The sequence below is a fragment of the Oreochromis niloticus genome, linkage group LG22 (genome assembly GCF_001858045.2).
Source record: "Oreochromis niloticus isolate F11D_XX linkage group LG22, O_niloticus_UMD_NMBU, whole genome shotgun sequence".
Lineage (NCBI taxonomy): Eukaryota > Metazoa > Chordata > Actinopteri > Cichliformes > Cichlidae > Oreochromis > Oreochromis niloticus.
Genome location: NC_031985.2, coordinates 13,876,150 through 13,903,849, shown reverse-complemented (window position 1 = coordinate 13,903,849; position 27,700 = coordinate 13,876,150). Strand labels below are relative to the sequence as shown.

At 41.6% G+C, this 27,700-nt stretch overlaps 1 protein-coding gene across 1 annotated transcript; it reads left to right on the top strand.

Annotated features, from left to right (window-relative positions):
- The first annotated feature begins 852 nt into the window (after nt 1–852).
- fhl3b (four and a half LIM domains 3b) lies at nt 853–25,875 on the top strand. Its single transcript, XM_003447182.5, has 6 exons — nt 853–1,084; nt 14,656–14,839; nt 18,910–19,084; nt 19,952–20,121; nt 22,088–22,274; nt 25,293–25,875. The coding sequence occupies exons 2-6, from the start codon at nt 14,684–14,686 to the stop codon at nt 25,442–25,444; spliced, it is 840 nt and encodes a 279-aa protein (XP_003447230.1). The 5' UTR covers nt 853–1,084; nt 14,656–14,683; the 3' UTR covers nt 25,445–25,875.
- Nucleotides 25,876–27,700: the final 1,825 nt, after the last annotated feature.

The window sequence follows — 27,700 nt, the reverse complement described above, 5'->3', positions numbered from 1 at the left end:
ACCACAAAAAGAAAATAAAAAAATGCATCAAACCAAGAAAACTCAGAAGAAACCGAGTACTGTAAGGTGAAAGACAGCACAGAGAGAAAGTGTGTGTGTGTGTGCAGGGTTTAAAGCTGATCTCAGCTCCTCATTTCTGTTTGATGGATGAAAAGTGTGCAGAGAGAGGACAGCTGTGGGGGTGATGCTCAGCTTGTCGGGAAGAGAAAATCACTTCCAGAGTTGAGATTAAGTCCCAACTCTGACTTTTACTGTGGTATTAAATCCGATAAAAGTCCCAATAAAGTGTTCCTGCTAGAAAATTTATATTTAGAGAGAAATTTATATGATCAGCAGGGCAAGGGTGTGTTGATTGATTGATTTTAGATAGCAGTATATAAAGAAATAAAACACCCCCAACTACATTGAAGTGACAAATAAACACTAATTAACGAATAATTATGATCCAAAGGGGTACTTTTACTTTAGGTCTTGTAATTAAAAGTTAAAGTTTTTTTTATTAAACAGGATTGTAGCTTTTACATTAGTCTAAACACATGTTTCGTCACTTACTGAATACATAACGCTGAAACTCTTGTGCAGTGTCACTTTTCATGTAGTAGACCTGTTTGAGGACACATGGGGCTGCTGCACATGAGCCTGAAACTCGTGCCCAGTTTTCTCCACTGTATTTATTTCCCCGCTTTTTGCCATCCCAAACAATCCCGGAAACGCCCCTGCACTAACCCGAGGATCCCTTAAAGTCTACCATGTACTTAAAATATTCAGTTACGTCCAGAAAACACATGGAGTCTACCGTCTTTCAGCTCCCCGCAAAGTGAAAGAAAGAGGGAGTGTAAGGACAGAGAGGTGGGTGGGGGCAAGGGGCGGTGTTTTGGAGGAATCGCTTTGGTTTTACGCACCAGAGACGGCGCAGATGCTTCTGTCAGTGGAAAGCCGTCAGCTTTCAGCTCGCTGGAGTCCACGGTGGATTTAACTATCTGTCATCTCAGCAGAGCAGATCGGCTGGCTGAGGCTGCAGGTCCTGCAGAGACTGTAGAGTCTCCTGTGAGCATCTCCAGAAACTGCTGGTGCGCCGAGAGCGGTACGTGTACATTTACTGACAGCTTCACAGCATAACGGGGGGTTAAAGGAGAAGCTTTACGCACCTTTACTGTGTGAAATTAAATGAATGTTTAGGTGAGTTTTTGTGAGGTCTAGTTTTATCCGCGGAGGCACAAACACCTGTCTTCACCTGCTGAAAAACTAGTTACTGACATATTTTAGTCATCGTTAAATATCTGCGTGGATGGAGGCTTTAAAATGAAAGATTCCACTCTTTAAGGAGGCTCTCTTTATGACCCAATCATGGCTTTACTAATGATTAGTAACTGATCAATTAAATGGAAAGCTTGCAGGTTGCCAGGTTGTAATAACTCACTCTAGTAATTAGGTTTAAAAGTGAATAACTGCTTATTAGAATTAAAATGTGGGAATTCAATGTACTCTAAAGCTGCACTGTTATCTTTAAAGTGTGCCATATTAGAAAGTGGACTCTAAAGTTATGTGGGACCGATATAAACCAAATCTTTGAAGCCAAAGGAAGTTCTTTTAGTGTGAGGAAATAATGATGCTATTTGGGGGTTTGGGAGCCTGAACATGGTCCAAATGAGTAACTGATACTGTTAATAAGTGCTTTTGAAGTCGGATTTATGAGAGAAAGAACAAGGAGACCCTTGAGGAAACACTTCCCCCCTCAAGAGCTGAACTGGCTCAGATGCCGGAGGCACACAAAATAATATCTGGCCAATAAAATCCCACACAAACAAACATGTTTTGCACTCTAGTCTGTTTCGTGTTAACGAGCCCCTTCGGTCCTGTTCTGTTGGAGTGATGTCATGTCTCCATCAGATTACAGATTTTGTTCTGGAGACTCAGCAAACAGCTGCCCCCCCACCTCACCCCGCCTCCGGCACTCATAGTTTCCATCACCGCACACCATCCCCATGTTCCAATCCATTTGGTCAAATTAATACATTCATTGAAACAATCATCTCCGATTGCGCTCTCACCCTGAACAAAAGTGTTTTTGTTTCCTGCAGAATGGAATTCCTGACTGTTGTCTTCTTTTAGAAAACAGAGGGCAGAAGAAGAAAAATGCCTTTTTGTTTTCTTTTCTTTTTTCCCCCCTTCATGGTGGAACCACACAGTGTTGCCACGTTTTCACCACAGTCACATTCCTCTGAAATTCTTGTGTTGGGTGAAGGTTGGTTGGCTCCAGCTCAGTGGAGATAAACCCCAGATTTAGAAAATAAAGGGAAAGCTGTCAGAGAGGAGATGATTTTTACGACTGTCTGCCACACGTTCAGACTGTCAGAGTGTCATCGTGAGTCAGTCTCACACACATCCCTGTCTTTTCCATTTCCTAGTCCTGTTGTGCAGCCTGGGGTGAGTTTGTTGGAATTTCAGGAAATTCTTCTTGCATAGCTCTCCTAAAAAACATATCAAGGTTAAACCAGGAGGCAGCTATCACTGTCATAATAATTAAAAACATTTAAAGTGTTTCACATAGATACATTAAAGAAGTGGACAAATCCCTGCATTAAAAAACACACATTTAAGCACATGTTCATGCATAAATTCATAGAAAAGAGAAAGTGTGTGAAGAAGAGCCAAAAGTAAAGCGTGAATGATTTGGAAAGTTGATTTGATTCACCTGGATGCAGCGTTTTCAGCAGGACGAACGTTCCCTCACCCGTCCACGTGACTTCTTCAGTCTCATCTAAGATGGTGAAAGATGCACTCGTAGGCTCCTCCCTTGGTTCACTCACGGTCGCTCCCATTTCTATGGCTTCACTCACCACTCAAATCATCGTTCCTCCCTGTCCACGATGTGCACATCCCCATCACTGACAGAGTGGCCACTTGGCTGTAGGTGTAAATAGACATCTGGGGAGTCCTGACACAATCAGGCATCTCTTCAATGTTGTCCCATTTGTTTAGTACAGAGGTGTCAAACTCATACAGCCCACTTTCACCAGACCAGGGAAGCTCCCTTGGCTGTCAATGTAAAAGAGTTTTAACTTTTTACTTTGTTTAAACGTTAGGTTGCTGAAGAAGAGAAAGAAGTCTGGTTTTAACATTACGTCTCAATGCTGCTGTATTAAAGAAAGAAATCTGTGAGCATGACTCTTTTGGGCTTAAATTATAAGAAACCATTGTGTACAATAAAGCAGAAAGTATCTGTTAATTCACAGAAAATGACCTTTTTTAAAATAATTTTGAACCTAAAAAAATAAATAATTTCTATGGAAGATAGTAGAAAATGAAAAAAAAAAAGGATTTTTACTGTCATTTAAATGTTTGTCTATTACTTTGATGCAGTATGGCCATGGGTGAGGCTTTTATCAGTAGGAAAACCTTTCCAAAGCCGTCCAGTGGGCCAGATTGGAGACTGTGACAGGTGGATTCTGGTCCCTAGACCTTATGTTTGACACCCCTGGTTTAGCCAGTGGTTGCTTGATTTCTCTTATGTATAATTCAAAGCAATTCTTCTGCCACTTAACCACACAGATGCCCAGTTTATTGCTCTGTTTGTGCCTGGGGATCCAATCCTAGGAGTGGACCAATTGGTGGCATTTGAATGCCAAAGAAAAAAGCAAATCTTTAAAGGCGAAGTTAATCTATGAAAATAAGCTTTCAGGAGTCACTTAAATCGAGCCGCTGTTTCAGCCGAAGTGCTGGAAAGATGACAGTTTAGGAGACAGAACATCAGTTAGATAGATAGAACACCTGTTTACTCTGGGTTTAAAATGAAAGCTTTAAACAGTATATCTGCTGTATAAGCAGGATCCTGGACATGTCCGGCTAGTTAGTATCCAAAGCATGACTGAAGCTTTCTAATTAATGCATTATGTCCTGTAGGTTTAAGTAACACTCAGTCTGTTACATGGACAGTTTGTAGCACAACAACTGTTCAGTGAACCCTGACCAGGAGCAAACAAAATAAAACAACAACCCAAAAACCATTTTGGTTATTGTAAACAAGATAAAAATGTAAATCTGTTATTCAGCAGCACCGCAAACTGTCCACTTATCAAATCAGTTCAATTCAACTGTACTTAGCAGTGTCAGTTTACTACAATAGTTGCCTCATGGCAGTTAATATCATGAGGAAAAGAGGCTAAAATATCAGAGAAGGAGCCACAAAACCTGTGAGAAAGGAATTGGTGACAGTGAGAAGGAAGAGCTTGCTTTTAACAGGAAGAGGCTTCTACCAGAACCGGCTCAGGGAGGAGCTGCTGTCTGCTGCAACCTGTCGGGCAGTGAGGGGAGAGAGGAAAGAAGAAAGGAGGGTGGCGGCATTTCAATCAGGTTCAGGACTTTGACTGGACCTTTGTAACCTCCTAATTCTTTTCATTTTCAGCCTTTCTGATTTGTTCCTGCTCAGGATCATTGTGCAGTAGGACGGCCAATTATGAGCCAAGCTTCAGCTGTCAGACAGATTGCCTCACTATTTGTTCAGTCTTTTTCTAATTGTGTTGTAATGGACTTTAACATTTAACATGCTAACTGAGGCCTGCAGAGTCTGAGATGTAGCTCTGACTGGCTGCTACTTACCTTCTTAATTCCTGTGGAAACAGTGAAGGTATACTGAGTTTCTGACTTTACCGGCTGCATTTAGTTAAGTGATGCATATGATATGCACTTATGCATCAATGCTGCAAACAGCTAGCTTTGAGGCTGCGAGACAGAAAAATATTTTTGTACTATATCTGTCTCTAATTATTTACTCCGCAACACAAAGATGGAGCCCCGAACAAATAAATCCAATCCGTTTTCTTTTAACTGCTCATCCATCTCAGAGTTGCAGGCGTGGCTGGAGCTTATCCCAGCTGTCAGAGGGCACATGGATAAGCTAGACCGTGGACCGGCTGCCAGTCCATCGGGACAAATAAATCAAACAGTAAATATGAAACAGAGACAGCAGCTTCGGCACTCTGTCAGAAAACAGTTGTTACATTAACACCCAGGATTGAACTCGATGTCCTCTGCTCGCTGACAGCTGATGGGAAAGTGTTTACTCGTGTATTTGTGTTGGATTATAGTCTTCTGTAGACTATTTAAGATCAAGCTTACTGTTTATTTTTTTCAGTCTTTTTCCAAGTTAAACAACCGCATTGCCAAAAGAAACCTAGTTTTAAGAGACTCCACAGGTCCACTTGATTGTAATCTTTGTTTTGAATCCTTCTTTCTACTTTCTTTCCTTTCATCTTTATTTCAGTGTAATATTTAAATGTTTTAAGTAGATTTTTGGCCATACTGCTCAGCTTGGGGCATTGCAGTTTTAGTACAGACACTGATATTTCCCGAGGGATGAATTATAATGTCTCTTTGATGATCTCCTGACTGCTGTGCAGTCAGTTTGACAGTTTGGGGATTTAGTTAAATATCTCAGAAACCGTTCGATTAATTGTGAAGACATTTAGTACAAACATTCATTTCCTCTCAGGATGAAGATTCCTCAGCTGTCCTCCAACTCGTCATTCATTGTTTTTAACCGTGTACAGCATATTAGAAGTTCACAGGTACCACGTCAGGAACAGGTTTTGATACAGGTGAGACTGCAAGTCCTCAACAAAATGATGCAGCAATGGGAAAGGAATGTAAGATGCGCCTTTAACAGGTGGTGCACAGGTGGGTTGATGTAACTGGGATTGGTGAAGGCGTCTGTGGGCATTTGGTGGTGGATGAATGGGGGGCGGGGGTACAATAGCTGTTGAAACATCCATCCATTCTCTTCTGCTTATCCTTGTCAGGGTCTCGGGGAGGCTGGAGCCTATCCTAGCTACCATAGGGCGAGAGGCAGGGTACACCCTGGACAGCTGCCAGCCTGTCACACGGCTAAACAACCATTTGCACTCAGATTCACACCTATGGGCAATTTAGAATGACCAATTAGCCTAACCCCACTAACTGCATATCTTTGGACTGTGGGAAGAAGCCAGAGTACCCGGAGAGAGTATGAAAACTCCACACAGAAAGGGCCCAGCCAGGTGGTGGAACTCAGGACCTTCTTACTGTGAGGCAGCAGCGCTAATCACTGCGCCACTGTGCTCCCCACACCATAAATGTACAGTTATTTAATCGCAGAGTCATTTAGTCCATGTGGATACCCAATAATCTGGAGCCTGTAGCCACTGGGTCATAAAAATAATTTGGAATAAGTGATAAAAAATGGTTTCATTCTATTAAATAGTGCAAAAATTTTGAGGCATCCCTCATTTCTTTATTTTTTACTTCCAAAGACTTTCTCGTATTTTTGAAAGTGTTATTGAGAAATAGTTTTCTTTCGGAAGTCTAACACTTTTCTTTAGACACTGGCTGTTTTAAGTCCAGGTCGTCTATCTGACCACTCATCCCTGACATATGAATTATTCAAACAGAAAAAGGCACCTAACACAAGGGATGAACTGGTGTTTCTGCAGTTTTAAATGATATCTTTAGGCACTTTGTTAATAGCAGCCTGATGCAAAAATAAATAAATAAATAAACACATGTTCCCATTTCTTTAGCTTCTGTAAAAACAAAAATGCCAAAGTTAACCCATTCGGACAGGAATAAAAGAGTAATTTTGGACAGCTTGACACGATTGTGACACATCACATCATTCTGTTGTCAAATCCTCCTCAGGGTGGAAAAAAGCTTTCTTGCTGTGTAGCAATAAAGCTCTGAGTCAGTCGACAGAGACGATGATGCTAACACATAATTGGTGTTAATCTTTTGAGAGGGACCTTATAAGGGATCCCTGGCCACAAAAACTTTGAGAACCCTTGATTTAGTCTGGCCAGCTGTAAAATCTCCAGAGACTCCAGCAGAAGGCTAAAAACAAACTGATGAATTGAACTTAAACTGCATTTTTCCAGTGTTCAGCAACATTTCCAGAGTCTTGTCAGTGGTTAAAGTTTGCTTGCGTGAACTTAAAGGAACGGAGTGGAAAATGTGGCTAATTACAAAAGGTTTGATACAAATATATGTAATATATATAAGTATGTGTATCAAACACCTCTTAAGGAGTGCACCCCCTGGAAGCACTCGTGTGGCAGCCACAGACCAAACAGAGTCACTAAAATTTGAAGAATTAAAGCAAAGACAGGTAAAGTAATTTTTATGAACAAGTGATTTTATGTTACTGGGAATGGCAGCATAACACTGAGTGGGCTATGACAGAGTGGGAAATATAGAGGAGGGATATCAGTGCAGCCAGAGCCTGCACCGTCCTGCGTACGTGGACAGGACCGCTCCCTTGTGTGCGAGTCCTTCAGGTCTCAGGGTGAAACACGTTTGCAGTAGTGACTCTTTCAATTGTTTGACTGTGAAATGTTTGTCAGCTGAGTCGACAGTAGCAGCTGCGGCCCACATTGTTTCCACAGATAAACAAACAGCCAGCTGGAGACTGAAAACTAAGCTACACACACCTTTAAAAGAAGTTTATTTCCTTGTGTTTTTGGCTTTAATGACGCAGGCTGGGTGGCATTAATATCTAAAGATACCTAATTAATCATAGGTTTGAATCAAACGAACCCGACAGAGCTTACCTCACAGGAAATGTAGCTCTTCAGAGTTTAGCTGGAATTAAATGTATGATCTGATGAAAGACAGACATTTATCATCCAGCGACACTGATCGTGTCGTTTTAGTGGAGTTTAAACTATTACTAAAGACACAGTCACACAAAATGAAGCATAACCAGTTTGTTTATAATCCCTTTGAATCGCTGATACTGAATCTGACCTTTCATGGATTTCACAACTGAAACTGCAGCGTTTTCCCCCTACTTCTTTTTCTCCTTTTTTTTCATGTGCAAGTAACCAAAATACTGTAACCGATCTGCCAGCTCAGTGTCTCAAAATAACATCAGTGTTTACAGCAGCAAGGAGCAATTCATCCTGATGAGCTCTTTAATCAGAGCCAACACAAACGACAATGTGTGTTCATGTTGATTTGTGTGCCTGCAGCCGAAATTGGCCATGTGATCTGCAGGAAGCCACGCCACATTGAGCGTCTTTGTACTGGAGATGAAAGGAAGCAAAGTCATCTGACGGCCTTAAGAGAACGGCCTTGTTCTTTTTTATTTTACTTTCTATCGGGCTATAGTTGAAACCAAAAGGGTGTCGCTTTGTTTCCGTGCTGCAGGGCTCTGCTCTGGGTGCTGTCAATATTCTCATTCACCTCAGACAAATCCAGGTTGTGTAATGCAGCAGTCGCATGAGGACTGTTTGGAGCTTCGCAGGCCGTTAAAGCGCCTTAATCCATTTCGGGGGGGAATAAACACTGAAGTGGGGTGAGGTAATTGAAAACCAACTTTGTCACACACTTTCTCATAGTCTGTGGATTTTTAAAGGGTGTTACTGTACAGAAGAAAGAGGCTATTGTATTGTTAAGTTTATAAGAAGAATAAAAAGGCAAACCTGGTATATTTAGTGAACTTTATTTAGGATTATGAGACAGGACTATATACAGTATATTCACATGGTTAGTTGCTGTTGAGACACAAATGGTCACAATTAAACCATTTGTGAAACTGATGAATTTGGGGTAGGGAATCACAAAGGGAGGAAGTAAAAACGAAACAAGACCCATGAGAAAACTAAAAGGAAATAGCCAAAAGAAAAATAAGTAAATAACACCAAGTCATAAAGAGTACAAGTGTACTCACACTTGGGCTACCTGAGCGTGTTTAACCTCTAAAATCCAAATATGGTTAAACAAACTCTTCCATTAGGATGGCTGTGGCTCAGGAGCTACAGCCAGTCATCCACGTATTGGAAGGTTGGTAGATGTATTCCCTGGCTACTACAGTCTGCATGTCAACGTACCCTTAGACAAGACACTGAACCCCGAGTTCCCCCAGTGCATACATCGGAGTGTGAGTGTGTCTGCGATTGATAGACAGAGTGCTTAGGGATAGAAAAAAGGCTTGTGTGTGTGACTGAGTGAATGAGGCTTGTAGCCTCTGAGCGCTATGTAAGTATACCAGCCCATTTACCATTTGGCACTCCATTGCCTGCTTCAGTAACTGGACCTGAGCATTGTTCAGCTGGACTTGGGCACAGTGTGCAGGACGTAGCATGATCGCTCCAACTCTTCCTCAACTCTGGCTGCCTCTAAAAACTTTGTTCCCACTTATCCAATCAAGTGACAGCGTGCGTAAAAGCATCATAGCTTAATCTCTTATATTCAGCAAAAAGACTTTTCAATGTTAAGATGCTGCGTCGATCGAGTGTTTTTGGGTTGTTGCAGTGCAGCTGGGTGAGGCAGTCGAGTGTGAGTACAGCCTAACACTAAACATTATAACTCAGATAGGAAAGAAAAGATACACAAATATAACAGGGACCATGGCAGGGCCAGTTTGTTGAATTGACCAGCAGACAAACACTGTCACCCTAATGTTAAACCAAACTCAAAGGTCAACATTATTTTGGTGCTAGAGGAAAAGTCAGACACTCACAGGCACGCGGGTTATACTCTTTAGCTTTTTTTAAGGACCTTTCGTCAGCCAAAAGACAAAAAGAAGCTTATGTATGAGCCTTGATTTGAAAGGAAATATTCTTCCAGTTTCTGAGACTGTGCGACTTAAACATAACCTAAATGCTGGCAAACTGTTGGCTGTTAAAAGGTTAAAAATTTTAGGCGCATTTCAGTCTGGAACAGTTTCTTGACCAACATCGTCATCTCTGGAGCCACTAATTTAAAAAAAAATTGCCTGTTTTCTTAGCTGCTTACCAGCTTTAACTGTTGAAAGAGGCTCTGTTTTCAAATGTGGAGAAAGCGGCGACTGTAAGTTAAAATAAAACACATTAAAAACATCCTTCTTTAGACACACTGGAGGGTGTGCCGGTGAGATTCAGGTGGCTGAGGGGAAAAATACCCAAAAAAGGCTCTGAGTCTCTTTTATGCGGCATGACTTAATATTTTTGTGCCTGTGACAGATTTAACACTTTCCTCATATGTGCTTTGCTTGATTTTATTGCATGTGACAGTGGTTTTCATCATGGAATAATCTGGTTTGAGAACCCCAGACATAAGTCTAAATTCCTCTGCAGGGAAAGTAAACACTAACAACCAGAGGAGCAGATTTCCTGGCTCCTGTCACAAGAAACCGTCACATTGCTGAGGAGTAAAACAACAGAAGCAAGCCATGAAGTGACATTAGACAGGAGGCCCGGTGGCTGATCCTGGGAGACACTTGCCATTTGGACGCCACTACAAAGCCGCGAGCCGCGAGCCCGGTAAATCTCTCTCCAGGGCAGAGGGCGTATCAGCGAAAAATTCAACATGTGCACTCACCGAGGTGAATTGTGGGTTTAAATGGTTTAAGCAGACGCGCTACTTGAGTGAGAGTTAGAGTACTCAGACAGGACGGATGACTGTTTGGTTTGTGTGTCATGAAGAGAGCGGGGGTGACATGAATTCCCAGGTGCGGTCGCAGAGGACACCTGTAAAGTGATTGCCTCTTAAACAGGGCAGTTACTACAAAGTCAGTCGGTGTTTCAGACAGCTGAGTGTGTCAGCCTGTCTAGATGGTATGCAGATAAAGTCATTCTTGTCTGATTGGTTGTTGCTACATAAGCACGACGTTTCTGGAGGCGTTTGGAAGAATCTTGTCTCACACCTCATTCAAAATGGTTAAATGGCATCACTCCTTGTACCTACCAGCTTTCATTTTATATAGTTAATTTGTCATTTTGTGTCAATTCTGTGTTCAGTAAACGAGGTAAAAAAAAAAGAAGTTTAAGTGTGTGTATATCTGTGCAAAGGCAAGAGAAAAGTCTCTGCAGTTCACAAAAGAAGGAAAAGGTCTGCACGCCCACAGCTTCAGTTTGATGACGTTGAATCCCTTTTAAAACAGCCTTGTGAGGGCGGCATTCCAGTTCACAGGCTCTTCTTCAGGCATGGAAAATGTTATCTGTGTAAATCAAAATCTGCCCCTTAAAAAATCAAAAGTTACACAGAAAAAAACCCTTCAGGCTTTACTTTGTGGGTTTACTTTTCTTTTCTTGGCTGCCTGTTCTATTTATATATGACATATAAGGTGTACTTAATATACACTTATTTGCATTAGACTAGTAATTTGGTTACTTGGTATGGTGGTCAGCTCTGGTGCCTCAAAGCAGGATGGTCCAGGCTGGAGCCTTTCTGTGAGGTGTTTAGATCGGTTCTCTCCGGGTACTCCAGCCTCCTGCCATGGTCCAAAGACACGCAGGTCTGAATGGGAGTGTGAATGCTTCTCTATCTCTAGAGTGGCGACCTGTCCAGGGTGTACTCTGCCTCTTGCCCTATGACCACTGGGATGTGTTCTATCCCACCTTGAACTGCCCCTTTGATCTGTGACCTCAGTGAACACCTTCATAATGACTTGGGGCTCAGCTTCTAGTTTCAGGACACATTGCAAAATTAATTTTATATCTTATCATCATTAGAGTGGCTAACCATGTGACTGACAAGACTGTGAGTTTCCAGTCAGGTCTGCCTCTGTCTCATCACATCTGGCCTTATGATACCAAGGCGGCGAAGGTGATGGTGAAAACATTCAGGTTGAGGCTTCACTGTGGGCTTTTGTGCCCAGTCTCACAGTCACTCCAAATTATTCTGTGCCACTCTCATGTTTGTGTGTGGATCTGGAACAGAAAGATAATAAATTCACTAAAGAGACTGGTTGTGATGCCCTGGCAACCACCAGTTGCTAGGGAAAGATGAGTAGTCCCACAACAACCACGTAATGCAAGAAAATGTGAATTTGAGTCACTTAGCAGTTGCTGGACGTCTCTAAGCCTGTGTGAGTGAGGCTTTAAATATTGTGAAATGGAAGCAAGGCAAAACACGTTTGTCTCATTCTGTGTTTATAGCTTGTTTAATCCACGTTTGATGGTGTTTGACATTTCTCTCAGTAAGGAGATATGCCCTAACAGGTTAGCTTTAGGCATGTTCTAAACTTTATTTGCACATGCTCCCACTAAGCTGAACTAATCCTGCTGGTCCCACGTGCATTCACAGCCTGTCTCACCCTGTTTTCTATTGTATAGATGACAATACAGCTAGAGAGTTGACTGTCCTACAGGAGCCATAAAATCTTGTTTTCTGCAGTGATGCATTTGAACACCGGTCCCATTAGAATTCCCGACTGGAAGCCTACAGGAGAATTTGATGAAAGACAACAGCTGGAGACTACAAATGTGTTCACAGATGTTGTGGTCCAGGAAGAGAAACATGAAGCACTAAAATGTGGAGACTATGACCGGAAGGAAAGCTATTGTTCTATCGCTGCATTCAGCGCAGACACACACGGACGAGAATAGACGCTTTAGGAGGGAAGTTGAGCTGATTTCTCCATCCAGACAGAAATGTGACAGAAGCCAGACATTGGGATGTAATGGGGTTTTTTTATCAGTTTGCTTTTCCTCCATGTTTTGTTGACCCGGCTTGGTGGCCTTTAAGAGGAAGCGGCGCTGTTATCTGCGAGGAGGGAGGGGGTCCTCAATGTTCCCCTCCTGGAGAAAATGTCCTGGAGGAGCGGGAGTTTCTGCTTCTGGCATCTTTGCCGACCATGACCGAGAGCAGACAGTGTTTATTCTTTTCATGTTTATCTGAAATTGCTGCATCACTGGTTATTTGAAACAAAATGTTTGATAGCGCTGGACACCAGGAATGTAAACTGCACTTCCACCATCACTCCTTAACAGACCAGATGCAAATACTTGGAGGTTACAGAGCGTGAAGCAAAAAGCTTCAGAACAACACTTAGTTCATGCCAGCCGAACACTAAAAACACTTGCGAGCGGCCTTCTTTAGTTCGCGTGAGCTCTGGGTCCTCTCATCGTTACGTCCGAGCCGGTGATGAAGAGAGGAAGAGGGGGGCTTGGCTCATTCCTTGATCCCTCGGGGAGATTTGAAAGTCTCTCAGCTGCACTGTGTTGAACCTTTCTGACTTTACAGAAACATGTCAAAACCACTCTTTGCCCAAAATAGGTTAGGCCTCTTTAAGTGCATGTTTTTTTAACGTGCAGTGATCCTGAACACGACCATATCCCCAAACTGAAGACCTTTTCTTATCTGTGATCCTCATTCACACCGCATATATCTTTTCAAGCCCACGTCTGTTCCGTCTTAAATGTTTTCAGGAGGATATTTAAGCCTTCCGCACTTCATTTCCTCACTCATTTCCTTTTGCTGCTGTAGAAAATAAGGGTCACATGCCCTCCTAATGCCTGTCTGTGTGCTCAGTAATAACGGCGGGATGTCTGTGTGCCCGGCCTTATTTCCACCTGTTCTTCCTCTGCACCATGACCTGCCACTCTAGTCATTTGTAGATTCAGCAAACGGTGAATGTAAGTTCATCATTTAGGGACTGATCCAGAGCTCAGAAAGCAGGCTGAGCACAGCTTTAAAGTTGGATTTGAAGTTATAGGCTCATTCCACACAAAATCCATCTAATCTGAACAAAAATCCCTGAACTGAGCCCTCCAAATAAGCCAGTTTTTTCAAAATTACAACATTTTTGGTCTATTAGATAAAGCCAGGCAAGGACCTTACCTTCATACTGTGAGTATTTATCGTGTTACAGACCCTCAAATTAAACTTCAAACTTTGAAAACTTCATGCGGCTCCTGTGCTTATGAAGTTAGGAGGGCTCAAATGTAACACAAACTAAAAACTGTAAAATTCAACCTCTTCAAAGGCGTGCAACTGAGGAATATTCACGATGAATGCAAAGTTTTGCATGACTTTATTAAATATACTAAAGTTCTTGCTGATTTATAGAAGTGCCAGGTATATTTTTTAACATGAGACATGTCACATTTTCCAAAGATGATGATTAAAGCTTCTATATTCAAAAACCCTGTAAAAAGATCAGATTTATTGCAGGAGTGCTGCGAACGCCACAGTTTTCATGGTTCACTAAAGAGCCAAAGCTAGAGCCCTGCAGTTTGCCAGTTGCTTGTCACTCGCTCTTTTCTGCCTTGTGTGTATTTTCCTAGTTTCTTGCGATAAACGTCGCACGTCCGAGTCTGCAGAAAAACAGTGTTCATGAGGAAGCTGTTGACAAAAGAAACAGACCGGACAAATGAGCTGTGTGGCCCTTGACACACAGTTCAAACACAGATTTTAAAAAAAAGCGCTTGAGAGCCTTTGAAACTGAGAATGTCGTGTCAGTTCGCCTCCCAACAATTAATATTGTTTAGGCACTCTTTTGTCAACGCCAAAAACGCCACAGGGGGTTTCATGCAGGAGCGAGTTGGGAATGAGCTTTTACTCTCTGTGAGTAATGATGAAACAGGAGAAGCTTGTATATCATTACAGCAGTGAGTTACAGTATATCAACATTAACTATGTGCTTATTCAGCCCTTTCTGTGCTTATAGCAGCTGAAGCATGGAGAGGTTCCTGAGTAATGTTTAACCTCAGACTGCAGCCTAACATCTTTCAGTAGATTAGCTCTCTCCTGTTGGCCTTTATTTCCTCACTGTATATAAAAAAAATGAAAACCTTCTTCCTGCTTTCTCTCTGTGGCTTCCTAATCTCACTTCTCCTCCTCCTTCCTGTGCTGCATTCTTGCTGATATTGAATCCTAAACTGCGTCTGTGAATCATCTGTTTTTTGTTTTGTTTTTTCGCAGGAGGTCAGCTTAAGGAAGAGGCATCATCATGAGTGATCGGTTCGACTGTAAAAACTGCAACGAGTCCTTGTATGGACGCAAGTACATCCTGGCGGAGGACAATCCCCACTGCATCCCCTGCTACGACCGCCTGTACGCCAACACCTGCCAGGAATGCAAAGAGATAATTGGACACAATGCAAAGGTGAGCTCGCATTATACACTGTTGAAAAATTTAAGTACGTCTGCTCAACCTTGTGCTGTTATTTTAACTGCTTAGATGGAGCATTAGGCTTTTAAATGGAAAATATGAGAGTATTTTAAAAGGCAGAGCTGCAGGTAACTAAATGGATTGGTTATTTAGTCTGTTAAACTCCCATCACAGTTTCTTGGAGTCCTGGAGGAAGGCTACAGAGACCTTTAGTTTTTTAATATTTTTACTGTACTGTCACACCAAGGAAGATGTAAAAAAAAAAAGAAACAGGAGTTATAGCTGTGCATCTTTGTCCAAACTTTATTGGATCCATGTCACGCGTTGTGGATTGGAAAGAATTTATAAGTCTGCTGGAATTGCAGTGTTTCAGGGTCTATGCACATACTCATAGAACCGAGGTTACATCCAGTAACAACTGTGTGTCTACCTGAGCTTTTGTTAGGGATATTTTCTTACCCCTTACACTACTTCAGGTAGGCTGTGACATTATTTAAAGGCCACAGCTTACCTAAATATTGTAGCTGACAATGTCCATCCCTTCTGATGGTTGCTTCCTGAAGTTCAAATCATCTGAAACTGATTTCATGAACATGAAAATGAATTTACAAGAGTTCACCAGATCTCAATCCAATAGAGCACCTTGGGGATGTGGTCGAACAAGAGATTCACATCATAAGTTAGGAAAAGCAACTCAACCTGCTCTGTATGCTCCCAGTTTGGTCTATCCCTGCATCACTCCCTGCTGTTTCAACCCCCTCACCACCCCACCATCCACCCCTAGGCTCCATTACTCATCACTCCCTAATTTACAGTGTAACATACTTGTGGGAAATGATAAGCAAACATCTCCCTGGAGCCGACAGGCAGACGTTTGGGTGGTGGAGGGGTCATAACTCCTCAGTTTACTGTGCATCAGATTTGTGGGAAGTGATGGAGTCTAGATGGCAACTATAACAATATAATAATGCTCTAATAAATCAAGCATTTGATCTACTATTTTCAATCTGCTCTGTCGTAATTAAAATGTGCATAAAACTTGAATAAGTACGTAAATAAAACAATTTATATATGTGAAAAAACTGTGATACTATCCAGTAAAAGTAGTTTTTACACTGTAGTGTTGCCGGTTTTACTTAAGCAAATGTTTCTTCGTCCAATAAAAATGTTCGGAGTCCCTTACAATAATTTTTCCAGCTGCTGTGCCTGGAAAACATAACTCTAGTTACAGACCACCAAATTGTCAGTAATCCCCTTTAAGTTGTCCAAAAGCCTTAGCTGAGTGAAAATTAAAAACACTGTCCTGAAGGAAACACCCACAGACGCCACCAGGCCACCAGTGTCCTGTGAGTTATGGACTCCCTGTGAGGGAGCGCAGTAAATTACAGTCCTGCTTGCTTTGGCTGCACAACGCGTAACAGCACGCATCGCTCATCCCGCTCCATCCCCGTTCCCCGCTGTGAAACCCCATGCCTCAAAAATACGTTTTTCACCCACCGTTCAATGGAGCCATTTATCACAGAGCTCGCGTGAACTGCATGTGAACTGGAACACAAGCAGCTGTTACAGAGAGAAAATACAAAGTGAGTTATTCTGATTTTTAAGAAAATAATGATGAAGAAAGAGGGAACGCCTCTGTTAACTCTTCTGTTTGGAGACAGCGGGGTGCTGTGGGCACATGATCTCCTGTCTTTTTGTAAGAAACAAAAACAAATCAAGCCTAAACTTGTAGCCTACATTGTTTTAGTTCCCTGCTTTTGAATCAAACAGCGAAGCGGGACTACTGTGTGTCCAGAGAGGCTCAAGAAGTACAATCATTTTCAACTTTAAGCTCGCTAGCTGCTGCTGCACATTTACATCTATAAAAGAATCCAGAAATACACTGTGTCACTTGCATTAAATGGTAAATAGTTTAGTACAAATAGCTGTAACAAAGACAAAATGACTCACATCTTCATAAAAGTACGTTTTGAGCTGTCTTGGCTATAGTGAGGCATCTTTCGTCTGTCCATCCACAGTTTAAAAGAATAAATACTCCTCAGCATTTAATCAAATGTGCACGCAATGATAACATAATGCAGAGGTGTCAAACAAAAGGCCCGGGGACCAGAATTGGCTCGGCAAGGACTCCAATCAGGCCTCACTTCACAGCTGTGGAAAACGTGAAGAAAAGAGCAAATTTGAGACTTTTAACTGCATTTTCATAAGTTTTACAGCTTTGCCTTTATTGATAAATATCTTCCACATCATCATTCATTTTACAAATTAGATAAAAGATTAAAATAGATTCACTAGTTACAATAGAAATTAGTCGTTTTTACACTGCAAACACAGGATACGCTGTGTATCCATGGCACACTGTCCATTGTTTACGTAGATACACTTTTTCTGTAATTTTACACATTTATTTCTTACAATTTAAGAATCAGAGTGACAGATTTCTTTCCATAACTACTGAGATGTACTGTTGAAATTGAACTTCTTTTCCTTATATTCACAAATATCAAGGATTAAATGTATAAGTAAACTTCTGTACTCTGATAAAAGGGGAGTTTTGTTGGTGTTTCCCATTCAGGATCAAAGTGGGATGCATCTGTCCCATGACGTAAAGTTGTGATCAAGATAAAGTAACATTTTTAAGAATCATCCACCCATGTCCACACATACCTCACTGTAGATATCCAGATAAACCTGTTGTTAAGAATCTCTGCAAGCTGAAAAATCTCTTTTTCAAGACAGACCTGACCAACAGGGCAGGACAGTAAATATAACACAATATTAAAAAAAATATACAGTATTATATGCAGTATTGTGTGCAGTAACAAGAGCAAGATCAAAAGCAGTCACATTGATGAAGAGAAGTGTTTTCTAACTCCATGAAAATGGGCTCAAACTACCTCGTTGAGACCGGTTCTCACAGTTCCAGCTCCTTCTGTAGATTATTCCCGGGAGAAAAAGCGGAATATTTAGAAATCTTTTTTCCTAATTCTGTTCTGACTCTGCAGACAAACATTTATAACATATTGCAAGACTGTAGGTAGTACTGGATGTGGTTTTTACACTTATAAGCACACAAATAAGCAGGAGACAACCCAAGCAGAGATTTAAATGCAAAAACCAACCAATAGGAAAGAGAGAACAGGGATGTTCATGATTTTTACAGCCAGTAATAAAAGATAAAGCACAGGTGTCAAACTCCAGGCCTCGAGGGCCGGTATCCTGCAGGTTTTAGATGTGTCCTTGATCTAACACAGCTGATTTAAATGGCTAAATGACCTCCTCAACATGTCTTGAAGTTCTCCAGAGGCCTGGTAATGAACTAATCATTTCATTCAGGTGTGCTGACCCAGGGTGAGATCTAAAACCTGCAGGACACCGGCCCTCAAGGCCTGGAGTTCGACACCCCTGAGATAAAGTAACATGATAAACAATTCCCAGCCTCTATAGGTACTGGCCATGTTCATTCATAAAGAGCAGGTCACTGTAATCCAATAAAGGTAAAAACGCTGCAGACATGCTTCTCACAGCACCTAATTTGAGCTTTTGGGACATCCATGTGCCAGGAAATTAAAGTGGAAGCTCATTTCATGCCCCAGATGCATTTCTTGCCACAATAAAAGCAACAATTTTCCCTTTGGGAGAATTCATACTGTTTATTGTGTGCAGTTCAACAAGCAAGTCAAGCTTTCTGCAGAAAGCTAAGGGCCATATCATGCTTAAGAACTGATCACTGAAACCCTTTTTTTGTATCCACTTAATTGAACTTTTCACCATCATGTTTTAAGTAGAAATGTTCATCCATCCACTTCTGTTTATCCAACTCAGCCTATCCCAGCTACCATAGGCTGAGGCGAAGAGCAGGTTTAAACCCAGTTCATCATCTTTATTAGGTTTCATTTTAGCTTCTTATTTGGTGCTTCTTTAAGCAGATAACCAGCAGATGTGTGTGTGCCACAAGAACAGAACAGAAGACAACAAAACTGCGTTTTATTTTCATTACCCCGAGCTTCTTTAACCAATGACACGCTTTAATCTGAAGCTTCACATCTCTCGTCTTCCCTCAGGAGCTCTTCTACGAGAACAGACATTACCACGAGCACTGCTTTCGCTGCTTCCGCTGCGACCGCTCTCTGGCAGACGAGCCCTTCACCAGCCAGGATGACGCTCTGGTGTGCAGCGACTGTTACTGCAATGAATTTTCCTCCAAGTGTGTGGCCTGCGACAAGACAGTCATGCCAGGTAGAGACAATGCAGACCGGCTTTATCACTATTTTTTTTTTTTCTTTCCACTGAACCATGTTCATGAGCCGCCTCCTCGGGAACAAATCGCTCAAACTTGAACATTCACTGCTGTTCAGAGCCAATACCGGAAAGTTCACACCCTCTCTTTGCAGTAGTTATCAGGGGGTGTGACACCTTAGATGTGACAGCGTGATTGTTTCCTCGCTCTGCTGAAATCCTCCCAGCAGAGTTCCTGCCGCTGTGACGAAAACACGCAAAGTATCGGTGTCAGATGACTGAAAATTACACGGGCTTGTGGGTTGTGGATGTTACACCAGTTCTCTTCTTTAGTTTCTGATCAGACTGGTGTGCCTGCCCTTTTACCCCATTTCTTACATGTGCAGCCAAGTTCATGTTCAAAACACCGTCATGCTTTTGGGCTGCCTTTCAGGTCCCAAAAGTTGTAAAACAAGCTCAGTGATTAAAGGATCTGATGTCCAGTTTCATAAGCATAAGCATGACTGCCTGCCAGCTTCTCTAAACCTCGGTGGTGAGTGATTCTGAACTAAAGGGCGCTTACAAAATGGTTAAAACTGTGGTAGAAGGCCGTGGAGACATGTACGCAGCGGCTACGTTACTGCTTGTCACGCTTTTTTGATGCACTGGAGCTGCAGCAATTTACCAGTGCCAAAAGAGGTTCAGCCATCACACCGAATCGCCATTTTTGGTTTTCACAGACTTCGTATGAATGTTATCAGATTTCATTCCAGCTTGTATTTACAGCAGAGATCAAAGAGGAGCCAAGACTTACACATGGAAAAACAACAACAAACGATCAAAAGGGTTTTGCTTTCGGCGCTGATTTTTTTTTTTTGTCTCTTACAGGATCGAGGATGTTGGAGTACGGCGGCTCCACGTGGCACGAGGACTGTTTTGCGTGTCACGCCTGTGAGAAGCCTATCGGTACAGAATCCTTCATCCCAGACAAAAACAACTACTACTGCGTGCCCTGCTACGAGGGCAGGTTTGCTCCTCAGTGCAGCCACTGCAAAAAGGTGCAAAAATAATCTTTTCGTTAAAACTTTCCTTCAGAAAATGCCAGAATACACCAAAATATATCACTACCCAAAATGACAGTTTTTTTCTGTCTTCCTAACAATTTAAACTCCTATAATGTATAATCTACCACAAGAAATCTAGATGACGCAGGTTCCTGAGTAATCAACGCTACACAACCACTACACAACGTATTTACAGAGCACCTGATGTCAAAAAGTTATCTGGAATGAACCCAAAGAAGGTGGATCATACAAAATAAACAACATCAGGGAAAGCGAGTCCAAAATGCTTAACAGGAGACAGCAGGAAGCACATAGTACAACACAACAAGCGAACACAGACAGCCTGAAGCTACTTAATCACACACGGTAATGTGGGAAGTGGAGACAGCTGGGACAAACTAACACAGGTGTAGGTGTTTGCAGAAACAAGATGAAGACGGGTAAAAGTAACACAAGGAAGAACAAACAAACGACCATCAAAATAAAGCAGGAAGTGAAACGTGATGACGGAAACACAGACAGAAATGAACCTAATGCAGGGGAACTGACAAATTAGGATGAAACAAACTCTAAAACAGAGAATGAGACTGAAAAGGAAAAATACATGAAGAAAACAAAAACTATAACCAGGAACTAAGAAAAAGGAAAAGTAAGAAGCATAGGCTAAAAGGCTGTATATAGTGCTGTACAGCAGATCAATCTATTGAGGTCAGAGGTCAAATATATGATATTTTAAATCTTTATACAGTACTTTCTATATTTTGACATTACACAGCACACTTGTAAGAATCACAATTTTAACATTATGAGGTTTTTTGTTGACCAATAAATCATTAAGTTGACCTTGAAGACCTCAGTGGATGTCAGATTTTAATGGATTGTTAACAGGATCCCACTCTCCACCCCTACAAAGTTTTATGAGAATTCATTCAAAGCTTTTTGTGCTATCGTGTTTATAGACAGAATGCATGCATGCAAACAAGGGAACAAGGAAATATTCAAATAAACAAAACTAGAAAGTCATAACTCAAAAATACGGTGTCAGCAACACACGACGCGACCATGAAAACGCAAAGAAGCTATTGCTTTTCCTGAAAAATGTATGTAGTGTGAGCAAGTTTGGTAAACAAGATCACTTAGGATGAATTGAACAGATAAATGCACATACACAATACAGCTAATCTAAATCTAGCTTGTCAAGCTAGATTGTTTACAGTGAAGTCAGTGGTTTACATCCACCCATCGTGGGCATGAATATCATGGTAATCTTGGGCTTTTGAATTATTTCTTTGAACTGATCTTTTTCCAGGATGGAATGATTGTACAGCTTTAATGACTTTAAAAAACAAGAATCGGTACACAAGTTTGATTTATTTTGGATTTTCTCTAAATGTTTCTCCAGGCCACTTTCTCACAACTGTGTGGCCTGAGGGCCACAATCGGTCTGGCAAAGAGTCCAAACCCGGCCACTGGACGATTTTGCAGAGTAAAAAAAAGAAGGAAGCCAAAACGTTTGGACTTTTTATTGTATTTTGCGTCAGAGAGTTGGAAGTTAAAAAGGAATCACATCTTGATCTGGTCTTAAGTGGTGGTCCAGACTCATTTGTTCTAAATCAGAAGTCTTAATTAGGCTAAATTTTACAGTCCATTTACCGACAAAGACATTACCTCTGACGTGCCATAATACAACAGCACCCAGTGCGGCACGCTGATGGGTTTCTTTAATTTACTGCAGAAGCATTTCTTTGTAATAACATTAAACGGCCTGAATGTGGAAAAACTGAGATGTATTGTTGTAATTCCACCTGTAGGTAATCTTAAAAGAAGCATAAACCCACTGAAAAACAAAGCCCACAGAAAAAGTCCTGAGCTATGTGCCAAATGTGTGCCAGGATCAGGAGCTTTAGAAGCAGGATCTTAATGTGTTACATGTCTTACTGACCCAGTTTGTGTCTCTCAGGCTCTGACTAAAGGAGGGGTGACCTACAAGGACGAGGTGTGGCATAAGGAGTGCTTTTTGTGCACGGGCTGCAAAACGCCGCTAGCTGGCCAACCCTTCACCTCGCAGGGGGAGAGTCCGTACTGCGTCAAGTGTTTCAGTAACATGTATGCTAAAAAGTGCGCCGGCTGCAACACGGCCATCACAGGTTAGTAATAAGTGCATTCCCCCAGAGCTTACACAACGAGTTGTGGACTTGCGAAACGATGTGCATGCAGTGCTCCTGGTTTCATTTCTTTCAGGTCGGAGACACCGTGCGCCTCTCCTTTTTTCTGTTTCGTGTGTCTTCATGGTCTTCTGTCAATAAAGGCCTAAACAGTTATCTTTAGCAAACAGGTTTCAGCAGGTCTGGTGACTCAGGGCTTAAATTCTGAGCCTGTCTGTGTCCTCTGTGTGGATTCTCCCTGCTATTCAAACAAATTAATTCACAGTGAATGCTTTTAATGTCAGACAGCAGCAGAAAAAAAAGTCCATTAGTTTCCATTAGAAATGATTTAAACACATTGGATGTAGCTGTTGATTGGAGAGTGAACCTTCAGCAGAGATGCTGATCTAAGGCTGGATGCTCCACTGGAACGGGAATGCTGCCATTATGGAGTAAACTACATGCTGTAAACACTTGTGATGGATATAAATGATACAATTGTACTATAAACACCAGTAAAAACATGATTTTATTTACTTTAATCTTCAAAAACTGATTTTCTTGGCCAATTCCACCAAGATTTGATCACATAGCATTCTTATGATGCTCATTTTGAGCTCCATGTGTTTATTCTTGGACTCTACTGGAGTAGCTTTGCATGATTGATCTTCTAAAGTAGTCCTCATTTATCCTATGCTGAAGCCTTTGGGCCTCTTTCCAGTAAAAGCTTTTTAACTCCTCTCCCTTTCATCCAGTGTGTAACCCGTGTGCCTAAAATGACCATATTAGTAGCATCCCCTCTCTGTGACATCATACAGAGCCAAGAGTAGACGAACTGTGCAAAACTCAGTGCTTAGAGCAGTCTGAAGCCTGAATGTTTGGCTCACAGGGATTACATTCACATAAACTGAGCCATAATCACTCAGGCCTAAAGACCGGTTAGCAACCCGCTCTCAGTCACAGGTGACTATGGAAAAAAGTGATTGGCGAGTAGTTGCTGGAAGTTGCTAGCAGGTGAAAGTGGACATAAAGAGAATGCTGCAACAAAAACCTCCTTGTGATTGCTTTGGTCACTGGAAATATGGACCAATCATTTTCTTAGTAAAAGCTGCAGCTTCTGACAGGACTTGGTTTCACTTGTAAATCACACCGGTTAATATGAAGGTGAAAAGCTTGCATCACACTCAGCGAGTACTTGGCACATTTATTTTTCCTCTAGCAACAAGAGGTTGCCAGATGGCCTCCAGGCCTGATCTCATTATTTGAAACTTTGACTGTCTTTAATATGAGCTTCCACCATTGGAACTGTGTATAAAGAGGAAATAAAGAAAAGTGTCCAGACAGTTAGCAAACACTAAAGAGCATCATTACTCCCACATCTGATTTATTTTGTTTTCTCATGATTAATGTAAACAGTCATTTCCTTTAGCTCTGCTTTTGGTCACTACTAATTCAGAAGGGAAATATTAGTCAGCTAATTGCAGCATTATGTTTTCTAGCTGGGCCAGTTCATGCTTTGCTCCATGTGTACAAGGGTCTGTGATTTCATCCTGTGTTTGAGGGTCTGTTTGCCCCAGGACACCAAACCACAGCTTTTTTTAGGATAATCCACGTAATAGTTATTTTATATTTAAAAAGTAAAAAACAAACAAACAAAAAACATACAAACATGCCTATATACTAAACACATAAATACCTATTTCTTCAAACACCATCTCCACCAATGATGCCAAAGTTTTTCCAGTATTCCTGTGCTGTCCGAGCACATTGGTTGGGATCAAAATGCAAAAAATTCTGAAGCAAAATTTTCAATGAGTCTATGAGTTTTCTATAAAATTATGTCCAGAAAGCAAAATATTAACTGAAACTTATCATAAAGTTTGGTAAATTTAATTAAAGAGCTGCAAATTTAGGTGCTAGTTCTCTGCAGTATGAGTCAACTCACTGACTGTATTTAAAAGATGTAGCAAAGCTGTTGTGATGTCACCCACTGGTTTGAAATGTGGCATTTTGAAGCCTCTACATTAGCATCTTTGGCTGCTACTAATTTCTTTTTTGGGGACCAGAAGTGACCAAATTTACATTAGTAAATGAAGCTGTATTCAAATGGCCTCACACTGATCTAAAGGCTCGTTAGCGACCCCCTAGTAACCTCGGGTTGTTAGGGAAAATACATATTTCCCAACCTTTTGGTGAGTGGTTGGTTGCTAGGTTAAATCAATGAAAAGAGAGTGATGAAAAAAAAATCAGATTGCTGCCATCACCAGTAGCTTGCATGGCAGACGCTGACTTGTCTGCAGATTCTTGCAAGCTAAAATGGAAATGGAGACTTTCCATCTTCAAACTAAAAGTTCCAACTTTTAGTTTGAAGGTGAAAGGTTGCTAGGTTGTTGTGGTTACTAGGGGAGGTCACTGACTGGTCTCTTGGCATTTTATAAGGGGAGTCTGTGAGGACTGACTCACTTTAGGAGTCAGCCCCAAGTGGCCACTAGGGGAACTGCATGTTTTTTTGGCCTCGGCTTAATTTTTCAGCTCGGGAGTTTGCCTTTTAATTTAATCTTGGTTATGGATAATGTACACAAGCGATCTAAAAACAAGATACCGACTGAAGCGTCTTCATTTTCTCAAAACAAACATTTAAAAATAATTTTAGAGAGAACCACAAAGCTAAAAACAAACAAACAAAAGATCTACACACGGTGGAAAAAAAACAACAGTGCAAAACAAGTACAAGAAGACTCATTATGAACTTTATCTTTTTCCGTCATTAACTAAGATGCCAGAGATAAATGAAGATTTCAATTAAATGCTCTTGACCGCAGCTATGAGCTGCAATACTTGAGGGCACACAGAGCTGGCAAGGCTTTCTCTGTTACTGCCAGCTGCTGATGTTATCACGAATTCATGAACGCTATTTCCGCAGTTTTACGAGGCTATTATGAAAGCCTGCTTTCCACCCCGAATGAAAGAAAAAAAAATCCTTTCATTAGTTGCTCATGTGCTGCGTGTTTGTCTTTGCAGGGTTTGGAGATGGGAAGTACGTTTCTTTTCAGGAGCGGCAGTGGCACCAGCCGTGCTTCAAGTGCTCGCGTTGCTCCGTGTCGCTGGTGGGCTCTGGCTTTTTCCCAGACCGAGACCTGATTCTGTGCACAGACTGCAACAACGAAGACTGATCCTGCAAGGCCACTGCGAAATATCAAAGTCTGCAGCCGCCAGCAGAAGAAAACTTCTAACCCTCAGCTTTGCACATGCAGTTTCAACGATCACTCAGCCTAAAGCTGAACCAAAGCTCAGTTTTTACGACTGAAACCGGCTCTTAGCACACGGACATGTATGTTTAGATGCAGAAGGTCTCGTGTATTACTTACTGTTTTTTTTTTCTAAATGTTTCTGTTTTGCACATTAAAGAATTGATAAAATATGCAAAAGATCTATGTAAACATCTAAATGAATGTCCTGTGCTTGGCAAAATTATTCCTACTTTTTTACTGATTCTTTAAGCAGTCAGTCTCTCACTATGTTAACACCTTTTCTCTTCAGCTTATAAAAAAGTTTTACTGCTGTACATGCAATAAGATGTCATCAAATAAACAGTGGATTGTAATTGGTGGAGTCATCTGCATGAATACACAGATAGCCTCACACTGTAGAAAATGAAGGGCGTCCTCATGCCTGCAGCTGTTTTTTTCTGATCTGAATCAGCTTGTGGATAACAGGGAAAAGTTATAGAAATATTTGTACTTTTCCGGGCAATTTTATTCATTTTAGGGTCAGTTGTTACAGTTTGTGTATTCTGCATGTCTGTGGTACTCTACTGCATTCCCAGAATATAAAGCATACCTATCTATGGGAAGGCATTTAGCTCTGACATGCAGCTGGTCGCTGGGTCAGACTGTAAATGAACCGTTCTGAGTTTATTTTGAACCGCACAGACACCACCGCCTCTAAAGGGTCTCAGTGCAGCTGTTTTAGACATGAGGTGGTGGTGGCAGAGCTGAAGATGATGACATTTTCATTGGAAGTCAGCAGGATAGTCAGGATGAGAAATTAGTATAACAGAGAGATGGGTCAGGCCAAGTTTGGATATCTGCAGAGAAGCGAAAGTGGACATATTGGATAATGGATGCTGAATATGGATCTACAGGGCAGGAGAAAAAGAAGAAGACCACAGAGAAGGTATATAGATGTAGTGATGGAGGACGTGCAGAGGGTTGGTGGTGACAGAGGGAGATGCCAGGGTGGGGTGAGACGGAGGCAGATGACTTGCTGTGGGAGCGGCCAAAAGAAGAAGACCTGAGTTCAGTTATTATTCACATCTGCACAAACAAAGCAGTATTTTTCTATTAGTTTCCATGTTACAAGAAAAATAAAGATTTGTCTTCTTACTTAATGAAAACCATTACGTCATCCTAAAATGTCATGGCAACCCGTTTCTTAAAAAAGCACCAAACAATCACAGAATAATTTTCTTTTTGAAAAACTCCACCCATTTCCCAAAGAAAGGTTCAGGAGGGTCGTCCCAGGAAGACTTTCCCTTACTATTACTTACATAATTTGGATAAATATTTACAGTTCTGAGCTCCTGAGCTCATCTGGTCTGATTGTGTTTATATGAATGCTATGCCAAGCTGGTGTTCATGGCAGGGGAAGCAAACACAAGGCCTCCTCACCAAGCTGATTATTTCCTGCAATGTTTTCTAGCTCACCGAAACCCCTTTAACTAGAGATCTTCAAAAGATAATGATCCAATTGAAAAACTCCAAAACTTAAAAATAAAAATGCAAAAAGACAAAATAAACATGTGAAGTCCGCCTTGAGAGGCAGTAATGTAAAATTCTGACTGCACTTGCCTCTCCACGCCTCTGATTTTTCTCCATAAACTGAGAAATATTTGCTGTCATGTGATGATAAATTCCTATCACTTCCTGCTTTTGATCATCATTTTGTTGACTTGCTGCATCAGATCACAAGATCAACTCCAGATGAAAATAAAAGGGCCATGTGTGCTGTTATTTGTTTGAGCTTTTCCCATGACTCCTCCTGAAATATGTTTGACCTTGTTTTCGGGGATGTAGGAGAGTCTTGTTTGGTCCCAGGAGGAGGGGGAAGGAGGCCGAAGGATGGGATTGAAGCTCCTCAGTGAATAGTCAAGATTTCACATCACCCTGCTCAGCCTCTGCTGGGACTCAGGCTCAGCTGGGCTCTGCGAGCGGAGGCTGCTAAAGTAATTAAACGACGCTGCGCTGATGGATGGACCACAGAAGAAGAAAGCGGGCTACGCCTTGCGCATGATCCTAAAGTATTTTTACTGCCGACTTCTTCAAGTCATCTGAGGTCCTTGGACGACTGTTTGTGTCTACGGGGATTCATTTTTAAACGTTTGCCAGCTCAATATATTCTCTGTTTCCTCAGAATTTCCCCCGTTTGAA

Excerpts from the sequence above, each read along its gene's own strand:
- fhl3b (XM_003447182.5), top strand. The coding sequence starts at position 14,684 with ATGAGTGATCGGTTCGACTGTAAAAACTGCAACGAGTCCTTGTATGGA. Across the intron at positions 14,840-18,909 it reads TAATTGGACACAATGCAAAG|GAGCTCTTCTACGAGAACAG; the intron begins GTGAGCTCGCAT and ends GTCTTCCCTCAG. Across the intron at positions 20,122-22,087 it reads AGTGCAGCCACTGCAAAAAG|GCTCTGACTAAAGGAGGGGT; the intron begins GTGCAAAAATAA and ends TGTGTCTCTCAG.